Source organism: Rattus rattus, chromosome 6 (assembly GCF_011064425.1).
Source record: "Rattus rattus isolate New Zealand chromosome 6, Rrattus_CSIRO_v1, whole genome shotgun sequence".
Lineage (NCBI taxonomy): Eukaryota > Metazoa > Chordata > Mammalia > Rodentia > Muridae > Rattus > Rattus rattus.
Genome location: NC_046159.1, coordinates 130,160,688 through 130,186,423, shown reverse-complemented (window position 1 = coordinate 130,186,423; position 25,736 = coordinate 130,160,688). Strand labels below are relative to the sequence as shown.

Sequence of the window (25,736 nt, the reverse complement as noted above, 5' to 3'; positions counted from 1 at the left end):
GAGAACCCGGGAGGAAGGCGGAGTCTCCTCGCGGTGGCCCCGCCCAGGGGCGGTGCCGAGCGAGAGGAAGGCGGGGCTCGCGGCGAGGAGGTCCGCTTCCGAGGCGGCTGAGGAGGTTTGGTAGTGGGCCCAGCGGGTGGCCCGGGTCACCGCCCGCTCTTCGGCGGCCATCTTGCCGGCGCCCGTCTCCCGCGGCGGGAGGGGCGGCGTACAGGCCGGAAACGTCTGTGTGGCGACACGCCACCTCCTCAGGTCAGTGAGTGCGGCCCGGAGCGGGTGTCTGCGTGAGGCCCAGGGCCGCAGTCGCGGCAGCTTCCTCAGAGCCTCGCCGGAGGGTGGCGTTCTGGTCAGTGGGATGGTCACGGCACAGGGCGGCTGGCGGGCCTCGTGTGGAGCCTTCGGGCGTCCCGCGGCCGCGTGGCGACCGTTCTCCGTGCGGCCGCGGCGGGAGTGTGGAGCCGCGTCCCCCGCTGCCGAGCGGCTCAGCCAGGTGTCTGGACCGTGGGAGTCACGATTCCTGGTTTACCCGGAATAACAACACGATGAGTTCCAGTTGTACCCAATGAAATCCTTGTTAAAGGGCCTGTCACCCCGTGAGCTCTGTTCCCTACCTACACGGATAATGCAGATTCCTTAAGAGGAATGGAGCCTCTCTGCTGAATTGCTCAGCAAATGACCACTCTTGTCGGCTCTTTTGAATAACTATATTTTAACGAAAATATAGATGGGCAATGTCTTTTTTGGAGATGATAGTACTGCAAATTTCCTGAAACTGCTATCGTTTATTTAGCGCGGTAAGAAAGAAGACAAACCCCCAAAGCATATAAGTGTACGTTTTGCTTTATTATAGTGTTTTGAATGTGTGTCCAGTTGCCACGTGGGGTTGAGGTGCCTTATAAGTGAAAAGTACAGAGTGCATTCCCAAGATTTAATAAAAAAAAAAAATAAAAACCTGACTAATTTTTTTACATTGGTTGTATATTTTTAACTATTTTTCAATTAGATAGATTAAGTTAAAAGACATTCTAAATTTTATTTGTTACTTTTGAAATGCGCCTGCTAGAGAATTATAGGTGAATTCCTCACTGAATTCCTTTTGGATAGTGTTATGGATGTTCTGGTGGTGAACAGGGACTCTCTCTGATGGTTTTCATTTGCTCAGAACCATAAAAGGGAAATGAACACTTACTAAACTTGAAGGTGAGGACCTAAATTATTGTCAACTCTTATCTCCATGGTTTTTGCAGTTGTCTCCAGCATCTGAAAGCATTCACTTCCAGGACTGGTTGAAAGAACAGTAGGGACGCCAACATCTGTATGAAGCAGAGGACTCATCATCTTTGATGTTAGAACTTTGTGAGGTTGAAATTACATAGATGGTACCCGAGTAGTAAGGGACTTGTAATGGTCTAAGCTAACAAGTGGCTGAAAGAATTTCTGAGCCCTTACTGTTTTTGTTTGTTTGTTTGTTTTTTGTCGTTGTTGATTTTGTTTGCTTGTTTTGTTTTTTGCTCTCCTCCAGATTCATATTATGTATGTTAATAAGCAAGATCCCATTTGTATAGAGTGAGAGATGTCTTAAGAGGATGGTTATAGACATACTGGTTTTCTAGGGCCATCTTTGTAGTGTGCAGCCGTATGCAGGAGCATAGCACTTAGAATGGCTGCACTGTCGCTCCTTGACATTTTCATTTTGCACTGGGCCCTGCCAATTAGGAAACCGATCTTTTCTTCACCATTGATCTAAGATGGAAGTTGACAGATCTGGCACAAAAAAACAAACAAACAAAAAAACCCAAAACATCTGTTCTTGTGTTCAGTCCCTCACAAAGTGAGAAGGATTTATTAGTTCCTTTCTCATTCAAAAGCTCTATGATTTTGTTTGTGTCACTGCCATAATTTTATGAGTGGTAACAGTATTTTACTGGCACAGCGTCAGGAATGCTAACTGGTTCTTCATTGAGCATCATGTAAATCAAAATGTTCAAATTATAGTGTCTTAGTTTCATTTCTGTTGCTGTGATAAAATATTTTGGCAGAAGCACGTTCAAGGAAGAGGTTTGATTTTAGCTTACATTTCCAAGTTACAGTCCATCATTCTACAGAAGTCAACATGAGAGGAACCTGAAGCAGCTAGTCACATCTGTAGTTAGGAGCGGGAATCAATATGTGTACATGCTTCCTACTCAGCCAGCTTTTTCCATTCTCAGACAACTCAGGATCCACTCGCCTACTGGATTGGCACACCCACAATAGGTTGATCTTCCTCTACTTAATATAATTAGGATGGGCCACATGCGGGCCTGATCCACACAATCACTCCTTGAGATTTTCTTGTCAGTTGCTTCTGGATTGTGATAAGTTAGTGATTAAAAGTAACCATCACACACAGCAACCTTATTGTTCTTTGTTTTTGAGACTGAATTTCATGTGTCTGAGGTCGACTCTGACACTTGATCCATTTCCCTCCACCTCCCAAATGCCAGGATCAAGGTGCACACTACCACACCTAGCTCACAGTAACACTTTTCAATTGAATTTTTCTACTTGGTTGTTTTGTTTTGTTTTACCATATAATTTGTATCAGGAGTAAGATTGTAGGATGGAATCCTAGGTTAAAGTGTGTTTATATAAGTATTGAGTTTTTCTTTTCTGTTTTTTCAGGGACGTAGCAAGCTTCTCAAGACATGGTTAAGAAGCTTCCTTTCTTTGTGAGAATCTAGGTATGGGCCCTATCCCTTACACTTGGCAGTATCTAGTTTTCTTTGCTGTCTTATATGATTTTCTTTCCTTCTTTCTTCCTCGTTTTTCAGTTTTCAACTTTTTTCTATTGTATGTATCTGTTCTTTAGAATGCAGCTTTGTTAGAACAGGATTTTATCTGCCCGTCTATCACTGTATTCCCATAGTTGAGAACAATGCGCAGTGCATACAATGTGCTAAATAAACAGCTGCAGGATAAACAGAGTACAATGTATTAGAGAAGTTCACTTTTAGGATGCCTTACTTTTGGGTTTCCCATCTCTAGAACCAACTATAACCGTAAGAGCTTTGTTTTTGGTTTAGAGTCAAGTTCCGTTACAAAAAAAAAAGAAATGTTGATTATTCGAGGGTAGGAAAAAGTGGAAGCATGAAGAAAGCATGAGACTTTGAAATAATAGTGGTGAGAAGTGGTCATGGACCCCTGAACACATAGCTTCATGAGGTAGATCGTAACCATCAACTAACTGGCTAGTTCTGTGCTGTGTATTAGAAGTACAGTGGAAACAAAAGATATTTCATCTTTTGTATCAGAAGGCCTAATCTAGTACAAGAGACTCAGCTGCGAGGTTCAAAGAAAGAATACTATTTGATGAGAATATATTTCTAGACAAGAGAACATAAAAGTTGAGGCTCTTAGCCAAAAGTGAGAGGCGTGTCAGGTGTCAGCCAGGGAGGACATCATTTGCAAAGGTAAGATGTCTGGGGAAAGGAGTGAATTCGAGGAACTGAAGAGAAAATCAGTGTTGCGAAAACACTACAAGGGTATCCCAGGAGGGCAGAGCAACAGGTAGAGGCTGAAGGTATTTATAGATTTGTAAATTGTGTCAAACTGCTTGCTTGTTTTATACAATGATTATTCTAGTATGAAGAGATGACTTAGTATAGTGCTTGTTACATACCCATAAAGACATGAATTTGGATCCTCAGAATCTATGTGCAAAACTGGGCATGGTAATGTATACCCATTATTTTAGTACTGGAGAGGCAAAGACACGAGGATCCCTTGGGTTTGCTGGCAAATCAGTGAGCTCCAAATTCAGTAAAGGACTTTGCCTCAAAAAATAAAGTATGTAAATTGAACTGGTTATCTTAAAAAATAATTCGGGAGGAGTAAGGAGGAAGAGTGAATGTTCAAAATACATTGTGTGTATGAACGTCTCAAATAATTGATGAAAATTTACTTGCTAGAGGAAGACATCTAGCATGACTTAGGGCCTACATATACACACCTGTACACATGAACACAAACCATACATGCTCACACATGCACAAGACAAAGGTTGTTCTGACTTTTAAAGGATCGGAGTAGAAAGATGATTTGATGAGCTAGTATCATAGACTAGAAATTATACGTACCTTGATCTCTTATAATTAGTCTTCAGAAGCTTGAGAATATGTTTAATGTAGTATCCTAGTCAAGGAGGGAAAGAGGTAAATAGTTTCTGATAAAGGAAAGACATACGGCAAAGTGGAAAAGGAAATAAAAAAAGTCAGAAGTGTTATTAAGGATATAATTGAAGTGACTGATCCCAGGGTTCAGAAATGTTAAAGAAGAAAATAGAGCCATTATGAGAATTTCTGAATTTTATTTTCTAATCATCTAAACTATATGGGAACTGGAGAGATGGCTTAGAAGTTATAGCACTCTGCTCCTGCAGAGGACATGAGTTCAGTTTCCAGCTCCCACATCAGGTGACTCACAATAGCCCGTAACTCCATCTCCAGGTGATCCAGCACTGTTTCCTGACCTCTAAAGGTGCTGCATTCATGTGCACAAGTACACAGACATGCACATATGTACATAATTAAAAATAAAAGACTTCTTAAAAGTTAGATAAATATGTTGTCGAGTTTATAAAATTCTATATTAAGAATTCATGTCTAAAAATGTTTGCAAGATCAGGAAGTAAAGCAGTTATGTGACAGTTTAATATTTATTAAAGAATATCTTTTATTAGGAAAGTATGTTCGTCTCTATGCTTGGTACTTGCGGTAGATATATGGGGACTGTACGTTCACCTTCTGAAAAATGAAAATAACCACAGTGAGATTTGTAAATGTTTTGTTAATTTTGTATCTAACCTATTCTTGCCAACCTCTTGGTAGTACTTAATATTTACATCCAACCTTTATTTCTCAAACAAAAAATTTTAAAACTATTCCAGTTTTAGTTAAAACTTATATAAGCTTATAAAATTGAAAACTAAGAACCTCTAATGGTCCCCTAACTCATTTTCTTAAAAGTGTTGCATGTGTACTGCTGATTATAAAGAGATGATTTTTAGATAAAATACAAACACATTTTTATAATATATTTATTTTAACATACATTAAAATATAATCAATACACTTTACTCATGGTTGCTGAAACTACATATGAGGTTAAAGTTGATTAGCTTTAAAGAATCAGTTTAAAGAGACTAGTAGCATTATAGGTGGTCCATGAATGAGTAGAATTTGACAAGTACTAATCTAAAAATCCTGTGAATTTAGAATAAATCTCATATCTCTTTTATATATTCCATTTTTTTATTTTGCCTGATTCTTAATGTTGAAAGTCGAAGAAGCCAACGTTGTAGCATGATGTTATACCTCAGGTTTGTGTTGTCCTTTGTATTTTATCCAGGTAGTTAAATTACTGAGGGAGGGAGTTACTAGTGCTCAGTAGCTCTGTGGTTAGGCATTCTCATATTAGTACAGACAACATTTACCACTGAGAAGTGGTCCACTAAATGCTGCTGCTCTAACCTGTACTTAGTATTGTGAGTCATCCTCCTTTTAAGTTTTCCCCCATCATGGTATGGTACTTATTAATTTACTGATCATAGTGAAGTTATTATAACCCAAGGTTAATTTGAAGGCCCTAGTAACTGTACAATTAGGATAATTCATCATGGGAAATAAAGCCAGCACAGAGTTCTCAGATCCCTACTAGATCACTTTATTGGAGGAAGTGGTTATTCTTCTGTCTGCATTTTTAATCAAAAGAATATCATCCTGAATCTGTATGAGGAGAGAAAAATTACAAACACAGAGAAAAAGTACTTGTGTAGAGATTTGAACATAAGGATTGTGGTTTTGTTGATATTTTAAACCTCGTATTTTTAACACTTTCAGTGAATGGACCTGACTGGACTTTTTAAGCCCATCAATAAACATGAGCGGTACCAAGCCTGATATTTTGTGGGCACCACACCAGGTTGATAGATTCGTTGTATGTGACTCAGAGCTGAGCCTTTATCATGTGGAATCGGCTGTGAATTCAGAACTCAAAGCTGGATCATTACGTTTATCTGAAGACTCTGCAGCTACATTACTGTCAATAAACTCAGATACACCCTATATGAAATGTGTTGCGTGGTATCTCAATTATGATCCTGAGTGTCTCCTAGCAGTTGGACAAGCAAATGGTCGAGTTGTACTTACAAGTCTTGGTCAAGATCATAACTCTAAGTTTAAAGATTTGATAGGAAAAGAATTTGTTCCAAAACATGCTCGACAATGCAATACGCTTGCGTGGAATCCACTGGATAGTAACTGGCTTGCTGCTGGTCTAGACAAACACAGAGCTGACTTTTCAGTTCTGATATGGGATATCTGCAGCAAATATACTCCTGATATTGTTCCCATGGAAAAAGTGAGACTTTCAGCAGGTGAAGCTGAAACAACATTATTAGTAACAAAACCACTGTATGAGTTAGGGCAGAATGATGCTTGTCTATCTCTTTGTTGGCTTCCACGAGACCAGAAGCTTCTTCTTGCTGGCATGCATCGTAACCTAGCCATATTTGATCTTCGGAACACAAGCCAGAAGATGTTTGTAAATACAAAAGCTGTTCAAGGAGTGACAGTGGACCCTTACTTCCATGATCGTGTTGCTTCCTTCTATGAAGGTCAGGTTGCAATATGGGATCTTAGAAAATTTGAGAAGCCAGTTTTGACTTTGACTGAACAACCAAAGCCCTTGACAAAAGTAGCATGGTGTCCAACTAGGACAGGCCTGCTTGCTACTTTAACAAGGGATAGTAATATTATTAGGCTGTATGATATGCAGCACACACCCACTCCCATTGGGGATGAAACTGAGCCCACAATAATTGAAAGAAGTGTGCAACCTTGTGACAATTACATTGCTTCCTTTGCATGGCACCCAACGAGTCAAAATCGAATGATAGTTGTGACTCCCAACCGAACAATGTCTGACTTCACTGTATTTGAAAGGATATCTCTTGCCTGGAGCCCAATTACATCTTTAATGTGGGCTTGTGGTCGCCATTTGTATGAGTGTGCAGAAGAAGAAAGTGATAATTCCTTAGAAAAAGATATAGCAACAAAAATGCGCCTTCGGGCTTTATCAAGGTATGGACTTGATACCGAACAGGTATGGAGAAACCACATTTTAGCTGGAAATGAAGACCCACAGCTCAAGTCGCTCTGGTATACTCTGCACTATATCCTTTTTGTTAAGTTGGGTAACAGGCAAATTGGGTAGCGTGCTAAATGTTTTATATACAAATACAAATTATATAATCTGAAATTCTGTGGTAAAATTATTTAAAATTTTCTAAAGTTTTAGTTTGTAGAATAGGGGCAAGAAAAGTGGTCAGTAAAGTGAAACTATCTTATTTGTGTAGATTATATGAATTGGCTTCTAACTAAAGTAATTTTAATTTTGAAATATTATGCATAATTGCCAGTGTTTCCTATGCATTTAAATACTTATGAAGCAATATACAGAAGAGATGGATCAAAAATCACCAGGCAACAAAGGATCATTGGTTTATGCAGGAATTAAATCAATAGTAAAATCATCATTAGGTAAGAAAATTCTATTCTATATTTTTAAGTACATTTATGACTTTTGTACTCTTATTTGATCCCTATTTGATTAAAATTAAGATTATTTTAGGATTGTGAACAGAAATATCATTTATCCCTTTTGGCTTTCTGATTAGATATTTTAGTGAATTATTAAGTGTATTGAGTGTATTTGTGTCTGGAATGTTTCATGGAAGGAACTTTGATTCTTTGATGTCCATAGATCTTTTAAAAAATCTATTCATTTATGATTCTGTGGTATTTATTTGAAGACGCACTTTAAGAGAGGTGTTATACAAGTTCACTTATAAGATGCTGCTTGTTGGTTTGAATTTTATCACAGCATCTTGTTTTGTAAAGACTAAAGTAAAAGAATCTTGGCTGAAGATCCCTTTTATTTGCTCCAAATACTTTCATAAGGACTATGATATGATATGAAGTATGGCCTAGCCTGAAGAATACCTGGAAGTCCTTGCTGAGTAAGTGAAAGAATCAGCCAATGGAAAAAGTTAAACTTTAAATTGATAAACTATTTAAAAATTAGAAGAACCCCCTCACCTTCCAAAGAACTTTTAAGGTAGTTGCTTTAAGCACTCGTTCTTCTTCTATTTTTACTAGAATTAATTGTGATGTTATATTGTTTATTATTATTATTAGTTTATTTGTACTCCATCCAGGTTAAGTGCTAGAAGTATAATTCACATTATTTGGTTAAAACCATCGTAGAAATAAGTAGATTTTCTTCATTATGTTACAGGTAACAGAATACACAATAACATGGTTTTTGTTGTTGTTTTAGAGTTTGTTTAACATTTCAGTTAAATAGTGGGTTTTCTTTTTGAGGACTTTAAAATTATTTTGATATACAGTGCTGAAAGATAAACAGACAGCTTCAGATCTGTTTCATTTTGGTGTTTTTCCCATTAGAGCTATACCAGAAAGAGTAACCTTTATCAAAAGAAATAACAGAGCAAGTTTAATGAGAAACTGCTTTATTTATTAACAGAAGTAAAAAGGCAGGCATATATATGATCACCATATATAAACTTAAATATACCATGATTTGTGAGTTACAAACCACAGCTACCAAGAATTAAGTACTATGTTGATAAAATTTAAGAGCGTTGTTCAAGGGGTTGGGGATTTAGCTCAGTGGCAGAACGCTTGCCTAGGAAGCGTAAGGCCCTGGGTTCGGTCCCCAGCTCCGGAAAAAAAAGAATAAAAAAAAAAAAAAAAGAGTGTTGTTCAATGGGATAAGAGTCTAGAGTGGAGGCAGAATATAACCAGAGGGCAGTATATTAGAAATACTGATATTTTTTCAGAGTAAGACCAGAAAGGAGAGAATGGTGGTGAGGTAGAAAACATATGGGAATCATATATTTGTGTAGACAAGAGTAAGAAGTCACTTCACACTTTAGATCCAATTAACTGAAACAACTAAACAGAATCACATGAAATCATTAATTATAAATAATTAAAAACATAGGGAGGGTAAAATGGTAACTAGTAGCAGGAGCTAGCCTAGAATGGAGGGAGGGCTGTTGTTGCTTTGGTTTTGGTTTCAGCATAAGACTTAAGCATGTTTAAATGCTGATTGGAAAAGCCATGTTCACAGTACTATAGATACAATTCTCTATCGTGTGTATGTGTGAGTGGGCCTGCACATGTAGAGGTCGGAGGACAACTTTTGGGAGTCAGTTCTAGCCATCTACCTTGCAGAAGTTTCTCTGACGGTTTATGAACTTTATACTACCAGGCTATGATGAGTTTCCTCTCTACCGCTCATCTCTCATAGGAGTGCTGGAATCACACATACATTCTATCTGGCCTTTTATGTGAATTCTAGGGAATGGAACTCAGGGTCATTGGGCCTGGACCTAGAACTTAACTGCTTAAGCCATTTCACCCACACCAATATGTTTAAAGTTGTTAAAGTTGTAGTATAATGATACATTTGAAATTCATGGTATCACATTTTTTGAAAATCCTAATTACCCATAGGATAGTTGCCAAGCTAAGAAAGAATCTCTGAACTGCCAGAGTTCAAGTCATTAAATTAAAAATGGTCTGTTTAAAAATAAGAAAACGTGGGGTAATATGTGCCTAGGATGCCGGAAGCTCCAGGTTTAATTCCCAGCACTGCATAAAACGGTGTTGGTGAACCCTGTCATTCCAAATCCTGGGAGATGGAGGCAGAATGCTCGGAAGTGTAAGGTCATCTCGGACTACTTGAGAACCTGGCTCTGGGGGAGAAAAGTACTTTTGGTATGAGAGCGTTTGTTGCTCAGTAATAGATTGGTACTTAGCCTGCATGAAGTCTTCAGTTCATGCTCCATATCCAACCTCTCCATCCCCCACCTCACAGAGAAAAACTGGTGGCTGGGGAGAAAGCTCAGTGAGAGAACCTGCTAGCATATCCAAGGCCAGGGCTTGTCTACAGCACCACCAAATAATAATTTCCAATGTAATTAATTTTAAACAACCCACCTTACAATTTCTCCATAAAGCAAAACGATATAGTTTAAAATAAATATGAACATGGAAAGTATTTTAAACTTATCACAAACCATCAAGGTGATAATCACACAAGTTATTTGGAAGTATGAGTTTTAGGTATAGTAGAGAGCTTAAACTTACTTTTACTCCTTGTAAGTGTTTAGATTAAGTGATTTTTATTTATATACATAAATGTACATATGTAAAGTTTAACTTAAAAATGAAAACTAAGTTTTAATTATTCTCTGTTTCTTTGTTTTGAGACAGGATCTTTCTTTCTATGTAATCATGGCTCTCCTGAAACTCACTATGTAGACCAGGCTGGTCTAGAACTCATAGACATGCATTTGCCTCTGCCTCTCTAGTGCTGGGATTAAAGGCATGTACTACCACACCTGGCTACTTTTCTCTTTTTAATTTTTGGATCCCTTGACAGATGAATTGTAATCAGTCAGCTTTGGATCCTTTGCTACTTTAATATAGTATAGATTGTTATAGAATCTCATTGTCTCCGTAAGACAGAAGACTAGGCACTGCTCAAAGTGTCACAAAGCTAAAATGAACATTGTAGCTAAACTTTTGCTATTTCCTTCTAGAGGTAGAGTATTTACTTTTCCAAATTCTACTGGTTGTTGGTCAAGTTCAGCAACCACAAAATGGGTTGAAGATAAATGTAGGAGATAAAGGAAAATCCTAGGAATGGGAAGGAATTGGATTTGGATGAGATTGGGACGCACATATCCTTGTTAACTGGAGGTGGGGAGGAGTGGAGGTGGCAATCTTAGGGTTTAATTACCAGGGGCTAAGAGACTGAGGAGTCCTTGTAGTTGTAGAACTGAGTTATGCCTTTCTTTCTGGTTGGGTGATGGTCAGGCCCCACCCATGGCTTCTAAAAGCTGTTTACAGTTCTTTGCTGTGCTGCCTTCTCACAGATTACCTTATCAATATAGCAGCCCTGCCTGCTCTAAGACCACAGAAGATCTCTTTCTACTGCTTCTCTTACTTGTTTACTCTTTAAGGGTTGGTCTGACTAATACAGGCCTAGACCACATATCTCCCTATTGAGTCACTCACAGCAAAGGACCTTAGCTACATCTGTAAAATTCTTTCATCTCTTCTCTGCTGTTGTTAAGAAGCAAATCACAGATTCAGCTTAAAATCCACACAAGGGGATTATTCAAGGATATGGTTTCCAAGCTGTAGAAACCTTGGGGCCCTACTTTATTCTGTCTACAGTCAGCAGACTGAATTCTAAAAGCTCATCTGTTTGCTATTGATCTAGTTATTTATATAAGTGCCATTGATACTTATAATTGTTGTAAGTTACAAATATAAATTACTAAATAAAGGAAGTTTGTATATGGATACTCAGGTTTCTTATGTCATAATTTAATTTTTTCTGAAAATAATGTATTTTTGACAATTTGATCATAAAACTTTCTAGAAGATTTAGGAATTGGTTGTAGTTGAGAGAATCCATGAACTTCATGTTTGTATGTTTTATCTGTTTGCCCTTTAAGTAGTATCCTAAGTGTACTACTTTGCCATTATAACCAGCTCCCATATTTTCAGTGTTAATAATGTTATGAAAATGTGAGTTATTTTTCATTTAAAAAGATAATATATAGTTTTCTGACTTAATAGAGTAAGACATAGTCAGGTCATTCCCATTGTATTTTCTCTATTATTTCCCTAGAATCTTATGTTAAATGTGTCTGCAGGACATAAAGGAAACAAGTGAGTTAGATAACAGAGGGATCTGTCTTAGGTTAAAGGATTGAAGCAGAGACTCAGATTAGTGCGCCTAAACACTTAGACATAAACAATAGCTTCTTAGTAACTCAACTATAGCGCAAAGCATTTTATTTGTGGTATATTGCTTATTTATGCTATTGTTATGCTGAGAAATTGAATATTCTAATGTTGAAGTGTTTCTTTGTAAAGTGTTTCCTAATGTATTTCAAAATAACCATAAACAAAACAATGTAAAACTTTTCTGTTTTTAGGAATGGTAGAAAGCAGCAGACATAATTGGAGTGGCTTGGATAAACAAACTGATATTCAGAACTTAAATGAAGAGAGGATTTTAGCGTTACAGCTTTGTGGGTGGATAAAGAAAGGAACGGATGTAGATGTGGGGCCATTTTTGAACTCCCTTGTACAAGAAGGAGAATGGGAAAGAGCTGCTGCCGTGGCTTTGTTCAACTTGGATATTCGGCGAGCAATCCAAATCCTGAATGAAGGGGCATCTTCAGAAAAAGGTATTAGGGTATGTTCTGAGAATTGGCAGTTCATAGAGTTCCCGCAAGAAAGGATGTGGGCAATTTTTAATTTTCTTTTTTTTTTTTGGTTCTTTTTTTCGGAGCTGGGGATCGAACCCAGGGCCTTGTGCTTCCTAGGCAAGCACTCTACCACTGAGCTAAATCCCCAACCCAATTTTTAATTTTCTAATTAACATCTTTTTTATTCAAAGGGAAGTATATAGAACTGAGCAGTAAATACTAGCCAATCCCATTTATGTATGTCTTGGAATAGGTCAGGAAAAACACATGCTTCTTAAATGACTAAGAAGTTTTCTAGCATGCATTTCTTTGTTTTCCTTTTAAAGACAGATCATATGTATTAAGGAATGATTAATGGAACTGCTTCATTTGTAAGCACTCTTACTACAAACGGCTGAATATATTCTAGTGTGTACTTTCTTTTTTGGTATGAAATTAAATGATGTTTTTGCGTAGACCAGAAAGATGCTTATGAAAAGCATATTTTGATCTGGAAAAATATTTCTTATTGAGTCCAATTAAAGCGTGTTCTTTATTACAGAGGGGGGTAATGATAAAATTTCTTTGAGAATTTGCCAGAGGATCCTTAGGGAAACAAATTGGTCAAAACCAAAGAATTTTGGTTGGTTTGTTTGTTCATTTCAGTCTAGATTTTCAGGTGTAGTTCACTTACATTCCTAAAGGGTAATTGCTATTTATATTTAATACATGTAGAAAATTATTTCTGAGTGCTTAGAGTACTGAATTCTTACTTGTTCTGGCCTACTTTTAACCTATTATAGTTCAGTTATACTATAAAAAAAAACATAAAATTGACTGTAATATATTTAGTTTCATTCTAAAGTTAAAAAAGTTAATGCTTTGCCCTGAGCGTCTTTGCTTGTGCTTCAGGGAAAGCCTTCTGTACTTGACAGTTTGAGAGGTATGTAGTGCCATTAAAAAAGAAGAACATATATGAGACTGTGGAATCAGCATGCAGCACCCTCCACCCCCAGAGGGATTCTATTTCTAATTTAATTTTGCTACAACCTGAAAGAATACTTTCTTATCATGTATACCTAGAAAGTTCGGTATTTGTATGCTTTCAGTTTAAAAGATTTTCAAACTTTATAGTAGATTAGGCATCAAGTATCTTGGAAAACATTTTTATAAAAGTGAATAATAAGGCTATTAAGAACAGAAAGTGGGAGTATTGTTTTAATTAGAAATGGAAGAATGGTTAGAATCAAGAGCCATAAGAAAAGTGTAAGAAAGGCAGTGTTTCAGAGAGCATAGCTTTCTCCTGTGGAGTGAAGCTTAGAAGGCCATGCAGAACTGAAGAGCTGGTTGGCAGCTTCATAGCAGCACTGTCCACCCGGAACAACTGTTTAAAAAAGTCATTGGTAAGGAATGCTTTGTGTGAACGCGTCTACATGCAGTTTTGTGACAATTCTGATAGCTCTTTTTGGCCTAGAAGTTTTTCTAAGTATATTAAAATAAAAATACCAAAATACTGTTTTTTCCTCCAGTTGACTCTTTGTACATCAGGATATCATTAGAAGTAGGAAAAAAGAAACCTTTGCAATTATGATCATGTGGTAAAGTAGCATTACTTTCAATACTCTGCCATAGCGTGATGACCTTACTGGTACCGGTGGCAGGGATTTTAGTGAGGTGGTGTCGCTGTCTCCATTTCTATACCAGGTAATTGTACAACATCATAAGAAACTGCTGGACAAAGAACTTGAAAGTTAAGCATCTCTCGCTGCTGTGGAGAGCATGCCAGTAGGATTCTGAGTTCAGTCTCCAGGACTGTGGGGGAAAGTACTTAACTGCACAGTCTTTTCATGCATGTGTATATGAGTTGTTTTTAAGAATGTATTTTTTCTTTGTACTCAACCAAATTTAACAGTTTTAATTTTTTATGCAAATTCACCCTTTGGTCACTGTTGAGGATTTAAGAACTATGGGGAAGGGACTCTTAAGCTTCTGTTAACTTTGACTAGCTGTGTACTCTTAACCTGCAGGAGATCTGAATCTCAATGTGGTGGCAATGGCTTTATCAGGGTATACGGACGAGAAGAACTCCCTGTGGAGGGAGATGTGCAGCACACTACGCTTGCAGCTCAACAACCCCTATCTGTGTGTCATGTTTGCATTTCTGACGAGTGAAGCAGGGGCCTATGATGGAGTTTTGGTGAGTTAGTTTGTTTCCCCAGATCCTCCTTTGAATTAATAGGGTTGCTTTTTTATAGTTTTGTTAATATAGTACTAAAACTGTTTCAGGCTTTACTGAAAAACAACTGTAAACACATAACATGTATTTACTGTTTTAATACTGTGCGTGCCTGCATGCGAGGACAACTGATGTTCACTCAGTTAATTTTGGCTAAGGTGTCTTTACATCTTAAATAGACAGTCATTTTCAGACAAGTCTGTTTGGAAAACCATATAATCACGCTAATTATACTAATCTGTATTTTATTCAGTTTTTCAGGTCTCTTTGTTTCTTTCCTGATTTAGTCACTATATAAACATGTCACATGTCCCTTGTCATAACTGAGGAAAGAATGAAGTGAGGTTTCCCTATCCATTTCAGGTGTTAACTTAAAACATTAAAGCCACTTTGCTTTGTACTGTTTGTCATCTTTCCAGTAACAAAAAGACCTTTCTTTATTAAGGTTTATAAGATGTGTATTGCTTCAGTGGTTGTCATTCTATAAGATCTGTAAAAGCATATATTTTATTGATTTATCATAAACTTATTACTACATTTGTTAAACAGAAGATTTTAAGTGTTGTGTTTGAGCTAACAGTAAACTTTCAGCATGAGCTAGAGAGTGATAGAGTTGAAAAGGAAATGAACTGATTGCTTAATGTTTAAATATTACATTTCTGTGACCTATAATAAGATCCCTTCTCTTATCCCCACAGCGAGAGCTGAGAAGGAAATTCATATATCCAAACTTTTTAAGAATGTATTTAATTTATGTAATGTCTATGTAATTTTGTTTTTCTATATTTTACCATAAGTACATACATACTGAGTTTAGAAGTCAGAAAAGGCTCAAGTTTTTATTCTGCCACAGTGTTTAACCTTAGCTATTCAGTTAACTTTTAGGGCTCTTGTTTTCTCAGATATAAAATGGACCCAATTTTGTGATAAACCCATTTGTTTTTGTAGCACATGCAACTGAGTCGAAGAGCTTACTCACTTCTTAAAGATAGACTTTCATTTTATAATTGAGGAACGGTAATGAGTATCAATGAAAAGAATATTAGATTTTAAGAAGGAAAACTCCTTCAAAGAAAGACTTTGATAGAAAGTCATCTTTTTGCTACTTATAAATTAATTTTTTTAATGCAAAATTTGTTGGAACTCTCTAAATTTATAGTAACATTTTCAAAGTAAATTTTAAAATAATGTTGATGAATAAAATGCTACCTCTAATTATCCTATTGCAAACCACTCAGATAGCAGTATGAGACAGAGTGTCAGTTTACAAGTCTTAGGTTTTGCATTAAGAGTTATATGTAGGCTTTTAAAAGGTAGGTTTATTTTTCTTTTATGTGTATGCACATTTTGCCTGGATGTATGTCTGCTCCATATGTTAGTATTGTCTAAGGAGACCAGCCAGATGTAAGCATTGGATCCCTGGGAATTGGAGTTGCAGGTGTTTGTGAGCCACCATGTGGGTGCTGGGGAATCAAATCGGATCCTCTGGAAGAGTACCCAGTGTTCTTAACCACTGAGTCATCTTTGCAACCCCAAGTTATTAATATTTTAAATCTGTACTGGTATACCCAGGTCATAGATTTTTCTAGATTTTTTAACTAATTTTTATGTAGCTGTTTCTAAAATTAATTGCTTTGAGAGAAATTACATGACATCTAGTTATAGTTTATGTTAGTGTTAGAAAACGGCCCGCGTTTTTACATCTATATAACTGAATTAGGTAGTGAATCTTTACTGTTCAGGACAATGACCTTTGTACTGTGTTTCCTAATGATAACATCAGAAAGGCTTCTTTGGCAATTGATTTTTTTCAGCATCTGAACAGTACCTTTGTAATACATTTGAAAATAAACTTATAAATAAATGGCATGTATAATTATCTTCTCCCACTCCACCCCCCCACCCCCGCCCCTCAGTATGAAAACAAAGTTGCTGTACGGGACAGAGTGGCATTTGCTTGTAAATTCCTTGGTGATGCTCAGGTGAGAACTGATTCAAATCTATATTTGAGATGATTAATGTTTACTATGAATTATTCTTAAGAAACTAATCTTTACATGTAATTATGTGCCTATAAGATTTCTATATAAAATCTAAGAAGGCAGTTATTATATTGAAATTATAAATAGGCATGTAATAACTAAATTTGTTTTAGAATGTTGAGTTGATGTTTTAGTTTATTTTTGCATTTTGAAGAAAACTCAGCAGATACAAATTTTAAGCTCAGGTTTTAGTAATGTTAAACACAGGAATCATCTTCAGCATATTCACACTTACCTGAGGGATGAGGATGGAATGCACACAGATGGCTTGCAGTGCTGTAAATAGTGACAGGTGATAGGGAAATGGGGAGGAATGCAGGCTGGCGTTTGCATAGGATGAAGCGAGACTGTGGAAAGGAAATAGTTTTTATTGATGATTATAAACATATAGTTCTGATTCTGTGATACTGTTATATACTACCATAATAGACAAGAACTTGCTGAAAAGAGGACACTTCTCTCATTAACCATCTATAAACATAGGAAATGTCCTATAGTTTTTTAAGTCATTGTGGGAACTAGGGAGATAGCACTGTCATTAAGGTGCTCACTGTGCAAGTTCAAGGCACCTGAATTGAATCCCCTAGAGCCCGTGAAAAACCTGAGTACAGCATTGTGTACTTGTCCTAGGGCACACATGCCACACAAAACTAAATTGATTGTGGAATAATACTATATTGAAACTTGAAATTGATGTAGACTTCTCAGTACATATTAGAGTTTAGCAAGGGTTTCTGACTTAAAATCATTTCTATCAAGAATAAAATTGTTCTAAATATAGTAATTCTCAGCTATAAAATATGTAGTGAAACAGATTGTATCAGAACAATCACTATGAATTTTTCAGTTAAATAAATACATTGAAAAGCTGACCAATGAAATGAAAGAGGCTGGGAATTTGGAAGGAATCTTGCTGACCGGCCTCACTAAAGATGGAGTGGATCTGATGGAGAGTTATGTGGACAGAACTGGAGATGTCCAAACAGCAAGCTACTGCATGTTACAGGTTAGTGTGGGGTGACACTGGCTTCAAAAACCCGGCCTCATTCCACATGATCCGTGTTTCCTCACTAAAGGCCATATGCTCTTCCCTACACATGGATTTTGAGTTTGCACTTTGACTGCATCGTTCTGTTGACATTGTGTTTCATCTTACTGACCCTAATCACCTCATTAGCTTATCCAGGTTTTTCTTTTAGTCAGAAATACCGGTCTTGGCTGTGTCTGAGTTCATGGAAAGCTCAGATGGAGGCAGAGAAACTTCTCTCTAAGGGCTCATATCCGAGTCTAACCCAACTTCCATAAAGGTCTCCCTGGCCTGATCTGAACAGTGGTTTTGGTTTCATTTGAATGGAAAAAGAGAAGTTATACTTGAGTTCTTTTACTCCCCAGTGTCCATTTTATTACCAGCAGAGTAATTTGAATAACTAGTTCATCAACATTTTTTTCATTGCTTTACCTGTTCAGTGGTTAAACCAGATTCCAGGAAAAGGTTACTTAATACTTTACTTTTGTGTGAGAAACATAAATCCATCCAGTGTGTCACTGCTATGACACATAGTTGGCCTCCAGCTGGTCTTAGCCTTTTTTGTTATGAGTGCCTCACTCCTTGGTGCCTTAGTCCTTTTGTATGAAAGCCTGCTTTATGTTGGTGAACAAACTGAAATGTGTTTACCCCACTCGCTTTCTCTGTGCTTTCCTGTGAACTTATGTAATGCTGGCTCAAAATGCAGTCTGCTTATATAAGGTATCAAGCTACCACTTGTGAGAAAGGGTTTGCCTCCATACAATTTTCTCATTGGGATGAGTTTTTGTCTCTTAAATCAACTGCTGATATATGGCTACAGAGTGCAGATGGGTTGGTAAGAGCACAATTTGTAAAATGTTGTTAAAATGCAGACAGTATGTAAAGTGAGTGACCTTTTAAAAAGTCTAGTATGACAATGGCTTTATTTTAGTTGGGATGCTTTTTTTTTTTCCTTGTATGTGGCCAAGGTTAACTCCACCATCATGCTGTTTTCATTTTGTTTGTCCTCTTTCCTTTTGTTCCTTTGTTCCCCCACCTTATTTTGTATCAGTTTTTTATTTCATCTTAATTCTTTATTGTCATTTAGCCGTATCCTTTTTACTGGTTTTTGCCAAAGCTGGTGCTTTGTCTCACAGTGTGCATCCTGAATTCCTCAGAATCACATTCCCCTCAAACTGCATTTCAGACCCGGCATGCTGTAACGCCTGTCTTTTTCCTACCACACATCCAGCACTGAATTTTCTCACACTTTGCATTTCACAGGTATTTTAACAGTGCAATTTCATTGGTGCACCTTTTCTTTGTCCAGAGATCACATATTTTATTCTATATAAAGTCTAAGCCCCAAAGTACGTTGTTACTTTTGCTTTAGGCAGTGATTTGTCTGTTCTATAAATTAGAAGAAGATTACAGACTTTTTATTTAATTAGTGTTTCTGGTGTCTGTTCTTCCTGTGGATCGGAGCTTAATCTTATTTCATCACCTTGTTTATTCTCTAGCATTTCTTGTAATACAGGTGACTGTCCTGGCTTTTTAACAGAAGCATCTAGTTTATCTTAGTTTTTCCTGCAGCACTTTAAAGAAGTGCTTCATCTTCTTCTGCGTCCTTTGATTCTGTTGAGAAATCAGCTCTCTTCCTTGTTTCCTGTATGTGGTGTTTTACCATGGATTTCTTTCAAGAAGCCCCCTTTCTCAGAAAAAAATGACACCTTTGTCCCCAGTTACAGTTCTTTTGCATCATGTGTATTGGTTGCTTCTTGGCTCTCTCAGTTAACATTTTTTCATCAGGTTTGGGGTGGTTTGTATATTATTTCTGTGTATCGTTCTCTTTTCCATACTTGCTCCTTTTTTCCTTCATTTTATTCTGCATATAGTAAATAAGTTTTACTCAGAGCTTAGGGTTCTGTTCATTTTCTTTCTTCTTTTCCTTTTATTATTTACTTTCCCCTCTTCAGTTGGACAATTTCTTTTCTTCTCCTTTTGTTTTGCTTTGAGACAGGGTTTCATTGTTAGCCCTGGCTGGCCCAGGATTCGCTTTGCAGGCCAGGCTGGGATCACAGACTGTGCCTCTGAGTGCTGAGTGACTTGGAATGCTTCCATGCCAGCTTCAGTTAGACAATTAATGCTGGTTTGTTTATTTGTTCTCTCTACACTGCCTTTGGCCATTAAACTAGCCAGGGAATTTTTTTCTCCCACGTCCAAAAGTACTTTTAAAATTAGTTATTTAAGTTAACATACAAAGTAATGGACTTCTCTGTGGTAACTGCATAATTTGTTTTAATTTATACATTGTTCTAAATCATCCCCCTTTGTTGCATTTTTTCTGATCTGTTCTTTCTAGTATTGAGGCAATTCCTAATTTCAGTTATTTTCCATTTCAAACATAGAATGTCAGCTTTGTTATAGATTACATTTCTCAGGATAGATTCTTTATTTACTCACTAGTTGAAGGGGTTATTTTCCATGAGTCTGTAATATTTTTCTTTGAGCTTATTTCTTTGAATGTGCTACATCCTGAATTAAAGATTTTGTCTGCCAACTCTGACACTAAAACCGTTTTAGAGATATTTTTACTGGCTAGAACTGATGTTCTGATGAGAAGAACTATAAACTTAAGGAAAACCAATGCTTGCTTCTTACTAGTGCCTATGTGCACTTCACATTTAAAGTACTCAAAAGCAGCATTTCACTACCAGATTTGAAGCCAGGCTCAGTATTGGTTTAAATGTTATTAAGTAGTTTTGATATGCAATTTGGATACATTATAAGCAGAGATTTTGAATCCATAAGTTTTAGTACTTAGAACAAAAGGTTTTCTCATCACGATTAACTACATTATCAATAAAAGTGGGTTAACTACATTATCAATAAAAGTGGGTTAATTACATTATCAATAAAAGTGGATTAACTACATTATCAATAAAAGTGGATCGTTTGCTGCTTGCTCCTTAAACTCAAAAAAGATTTCGCTTCCTGGTCAAGTATTTATACAATGTGCATGCTTATATCTCTAGTGAGGCCCAGCTAAAGATGTATTCACCAGGTTTTCATTGTTTTATTCAGATCCTCATTAGGATAGAAGTTTGTGAAAAGTCTATTACTTCTGAGTTACTCAGACTCACATTTTACCCGGAATTCTCTGATTTAAACCAGGACATTTCAAATATTTGAAATACTTTGTGTTTTCTTTTTAGGGTTCACCTTTAGATGTTCTGAAAGATGAAAGGGTTCAATATTGGATTGAGAATTACAGAAATTTATTAGATGCCTGGAGGTTTTGGCACAAACGGGCTGAATTTGATATTCATAGGAGTAAATTGGATCCCAGTTCCAAGCCTTTAGCACAGGTAAGTGGATTGTTCTAAGAGAATCAACTTTTAACATGTGAGCACCAGATTAATTACTATCACCCTACTTTATGTCTCTTGTCTTCTTTGTCTATCCCAGACTTCACTTTGTTCTTATTTTTTCCTGATTTTTTTAATTCCTATTTTTTAACAGCTGAACTTTACTTGAGGCAAAAAAAAAAAAAAAAAAAAGGATAGTAGGCCTAGATGATGTTAGGAAACCCTAACTCCTAGGGCTGTCTGAAATTCATCAGTGTCTGCCAGACTTTCAGAATCTTAACTGTCCGTAGTCCCATCTGCATATTGCTTTTATGTATTATTTATATTCAGTAGAGCAGAATTTGGAGATTTAAAAAGTAGAATAAGTAAAAACATATGTCTGTGCATGAAATTTTACTATGAGATCAATTATCACATAAGGTACATGATATAACATCACATGCTTCAGATTTCAATACTTGGTTGTCTTCACTCTGAGCACTGGATGGTGCTATTTTAATTTGTAGGGAGCAGAAAATGTTTGTTATTGCTGGAGCAGGTGTTTTGACAAGATAATATAGTATTGTGCCACATGTGAGGAGTCTGTGGAAGAGCTGAGGAGTTCTCAGAAAACCCAGTGAGCTCCTTCTGTGGCAGTTCTCACTCTCTCATCAACTTTTTCCAAACTTTTAAGGCACTATCGCAGGAACCTCAATTCCTTTTCATCTTAGAAAAGGCCATGATGGATGGGGGAGGAGGGAAGTTTTTTGTTTTGTCCTCAGAATGGATCCTGGGGTCTTGCACACTAAGCAGTTAATCTCATACTGAGCTACATCCCCAGCCCTTTCTTTTCTTTTTCCTTTTGGGCTACAATTGCATATATTACTTGGCTGGCCTTGAACTTCTGATCCCTCTGCCTCAGCTACCTTGAGTAGGAAGCTCAGCTCAGTGTTGCCGTTATAAGATTTTGTTCAGAAGATGGTCACTGAACTGATTGCTAGCGGTGCATTAGTTTCCTTTTTGTTGCTGTGAGCAAACACTTCATAAGAAGCAGCTTAAGGGATAGCAGTTCTGGGGAAGTTCATGGTGGGGAAAGCATGGGAGAAAGACCACTTTGGGTCCACAGTCCGCAAGTGAGGCCAGGCTAAGAAACCTGAAGGACCTCACCAAATGACCCACTTTCTCTAGCTGGCCACTATATCAAGACCTATTTCCAGCTTTGGACCAAGTGTTACGATCATTTCACGTTAAACCACAACTGGGGTATTTTGTAGTGGCCTTGCTTGCATTCCAATGTCCTTGATAATTATAAAACATTAGGGTCTAATGTTTCTAGTAATTCACAATTATCAATGGTATTAGAAAGAATGTAATTCAGTAAAGATAACAGGAAATACTAAATAATGTAACTTCTACATGGAGACATGAACTGAGAGCTAATCACTGGATCATTTTGCAGTGTAAAGTAAAATTTTAAAACATTTTATCAGTATCAGACTTTATAATTACATTATAGTTCACACTAAATTGCTCTTTTCATTTGCTTTATAGGTGTTTGTGAGTTGTAATTTTTGTGGCAAATCAATCTCCTACAGCTGTTCCTCTGTGCCTCATCAGGGCAGAGGGTTTAGTCAGTATGGTGTAAGTGGCTCACCAACAAAATCCAAAGTCACAAGCTGCCCTGGCTGTCGAAAACCCCTTCCTCGATGTGCACTTTGCCTCATTAATATGGGAACACCTGTTTCTAGCTGTCCTGGTATGACAATTGCACAAAATATTTCTCTGAACTCATTTTTCCTACATGTTGCAAGTAAAATATATATTAGTTAATGTCTGTATTATTCTTCTTGAAAGTTTATTAAATTTAGTCTGTTCATTAAAAATACACATTTATATTTATGATAACTTAAGTAATCTCATAGATACTGGCTAACTTAAAGTTGATGATTAAAGCTTAAATATGAGTGATTTTTATAACTATGCCATTCTCATGGCTCCTACTGGTATTTCAGATTTGATATTTAAAATTCATTATGCTCCCAGCTATTAACAAAACCTTGTATCCATAAAGATTCTTTGATAGTGTCTGAGAACATTCATTTCCTTTCTTATTTCATCCTCACTTCTAATATATAAACTATTGGCCCAGAAACCAGACCGATGGACTTCTTAGCTATAGTCTCGCTTCTGTTATTTTGACAGTTATGTAATAAATAGATGCGGGTTTTGTTGTTTGTTGAGAGAAGTCTCATTATGTAGAACAGGCAAGCTTGTGTGAATGAGAATTACCTGTCCTGTTGGTGTTTCGTAAAACTCACTTGAAACCTGAGTCTACATTTCTTTTTGGAAAGATCTTTAGTTTAAAGTCTTTCAATTCAGATAGTTCCTTAGTAAGTCTGGATAAGGTATAGTTTCCCATTTTTGCTGATCATTAAAAATATAGTAAACTGGGTGTCATAACACTACGTCCCAACACTAGAGACAGAGGCAGGGGGATTTTGCAGGACAGCTAAAGATTCATAGTGAGACCATGTCCTGAAAAAACAAAAGCAAACTATAGGGTCATGTATGTAAACTGTTATTCAGTATCAGATCTTAACATTGAAATTCTTATTGCAGTATGGTGTATGATTCATATTTTAACGCAGTTTCAGAGCTGTCCTTTAAGGCACTTAAACTGCCACAGTGTGGCTGATGGTGATCATGTTGTTTCCCATAGGTGGATCCAAATCAGATGAAAAAGTGGACTTGAGCAAGGACAAAAAGTTAGCTCAGTTTAACAATTGGTTTACCTGGTGTCACAATTGTCGGCATGGTGGGCATGCCGGACATATGCTAAGTTGGTTCAGGTAAGCAGTTCTTTCTTTCCTTGATAATTTTATATTATAAGACATAGAACAGTCAACCTTTTAAATAGTTTAGGCTCTTGGTATTCATTGTCTTGTGTCTAGTTAAAAATGAAATGTTTTTACTCAGTTGCTTATTTGACTTAATAAAGGTAGTAGCAATGGTTCCATCATTACCTTATATAATGTTTAACTTTTTTTTTTTTTTTTTTTTTTTGGTTCTTTTTTTCGAGCTGGGGACCCAACCCAGGGCCTTGTGCTTCCTAGGCAAGCGCTCTACCACTGAGCTAAATCCCCAACCCCAATGTTCAACTTTTAAAGTAATAACTCTGCCAGGGGTGCAGTGGTGTCTGCCTTTAATTCCAACACATGGGGGCAGAAGCAGGTGTATCCTTGTGAGATGAGGTCAAGGACAGCCTGACAGTAGCAGATTCCTGACTAGCCAGAGCTACATGCTGAGAACTTGCCTCAGGTTTTTATACTTATATACGAAATCCTTTGACTGGATTAAACTTATTTAACCCTACTGGGGGATGGGCTGTTTAGTTTTTTACATCTCACAATTTGTCGTATAAATTATGAATGTATTGTATACATACATATGCACGTGCACACACACCAATCTACTGCATTAATTCTTTGCAAGCTTGGTATAAACAGCTCTTGGAATGGAGATTCTCAAGATAAACTTACCATTGAGTTTGAGCAGTGCCATCTTCATTAACATCACACTCACACGAGCCTTGTCTCACCTGCGATAGTCTGAGCTCTTACTATTTTCCCATCACCTAGGAACTGTGAGCAAGCCATTTTGGTCTATTAGTGTATAAACTAAAACTGTTCGTTTTCTAGTAACTTTCTCTTAAAAGTTTACCTTGGCGATTGCTTTTAGTTTGATGCTCTTAATGCACTTTTTACTGTGGGTTTTAATTCCTATACTTAACCCAGTGGCATCTTGAAAATTGGTATATAGATATATTTGTGTGTGTATAGCTTGGATTCCTAACTGTTACTTCACCTTTTTCAGGGACCACGCAGAGTGTCCTGTATCTGCATGCACGTGTAAATGTATGCAGTTGGATACAACAGGAAATCTGGTGCCTGCAGAGACTCTTCAGCCATGAAATGTTACATCTGAAGAGAAACCTTCAAGTGTGGAGTCTTTAATAGATGTCCTTCATAGTTCAAAAAAATACCTCAGAACAAGTCACTCATGAGTTTCCTATAATGGGGAAATAAATCATTCTATCAGCTCAGCAATTTGATATTTTGAGTGATTTTGACGTACTTCTCAGAGGCAAACGCGCTGCTGATATGAACATCAGAGCATGAATATTGGTGCTGTTTAGTAGGGTAAAGTTTATTTGAAAGAACTTTCTAGGCTTTTGTCAAAATTATGTGTATAGATGGTTTTAGAATAAAAACAGACCTTGTGCCTGTATCTTCACTCTGAAATTGATAACTTTTGATAAAATCTGTACATGTTTAAAGCCAAATGCCAATTCAGTGGTTCATCTATCAATGTAAACTTATTCCTGCTTAAATATGCTTTCAGAGAAAATGTGAATTTTTACATTGAGAATTAGCTCCTGACCCACACTGGAGAATACATGCACGTGTGCATATGTGCACACACATATTTAACGAATCTTCAACCTCATACATTTGTATTTTAATATAAAAGATTTTGACATAGATCATTCTTGTCTTCCTCAAAAATCCAAGTTAGGAGCAGGCTGGTGAGATGGTTCAGCATATAAGAAGCATGCCACCCCAGAAGACCTAAGTGCAGTCAGTCCTTGGGACCCATGTGTTGGAAGCAGTGATTCAGCTGACCCCCAGAAGTGTGCTGCAGCATGGGGCAGGCAGATACGCACGCATGCGCATTAGAAAATAAAGAATAATAAAAAAATTTAAAACCA

The 25,736-nt window shown here is 37.0% G+C and overlaps 1 protein-coding gene across 2 annotated transcripts; it reads left to right on the top strand.

Annotated features, from left to right (window-relative positions):
* Positions 1 to 25,736, top strand: Mios (meiosis regulator for oocyte development). Of its 2 annotated transcripts, XM_032906948.1 has the most exons (12): positions 1 to 252; positions 2,665 to 2,723; positions 5,880 to 7,213; positions 7,482 to 7,580; positions 12,083 to 12,337; positions 14,365 to 14,534; positions 16,490 to 16,555; positions 17,463 to 17,621; positions 20,837 to 20,989; positions 22,520 to 22,724; positions 23,688 to 23,817; positions 24,842 to 25,736. In XM_032906948.1, the coding sequence occupies exons 3-12, from the start codon at positions 5,920 to 5,922 to the stop codon at positions 24,936 to 24,938; spliced, it is 2,628 nt and encodes an 875-aa protein (XP_032762839.1). In that variant the 5' UTR covers positions 1 to 252; positions 2,665 to 2,723; positions 5,880 to 5,919; the 3' UTR covers positions 24,939 to 25,736. The 2 variants fall into 2 exon arrangements, with proteins under 2 accessions (XP_032762839.1, XP_032762840.1); XM_032906949.1 differs by lacking the exon at positions 2,665 to 2,723.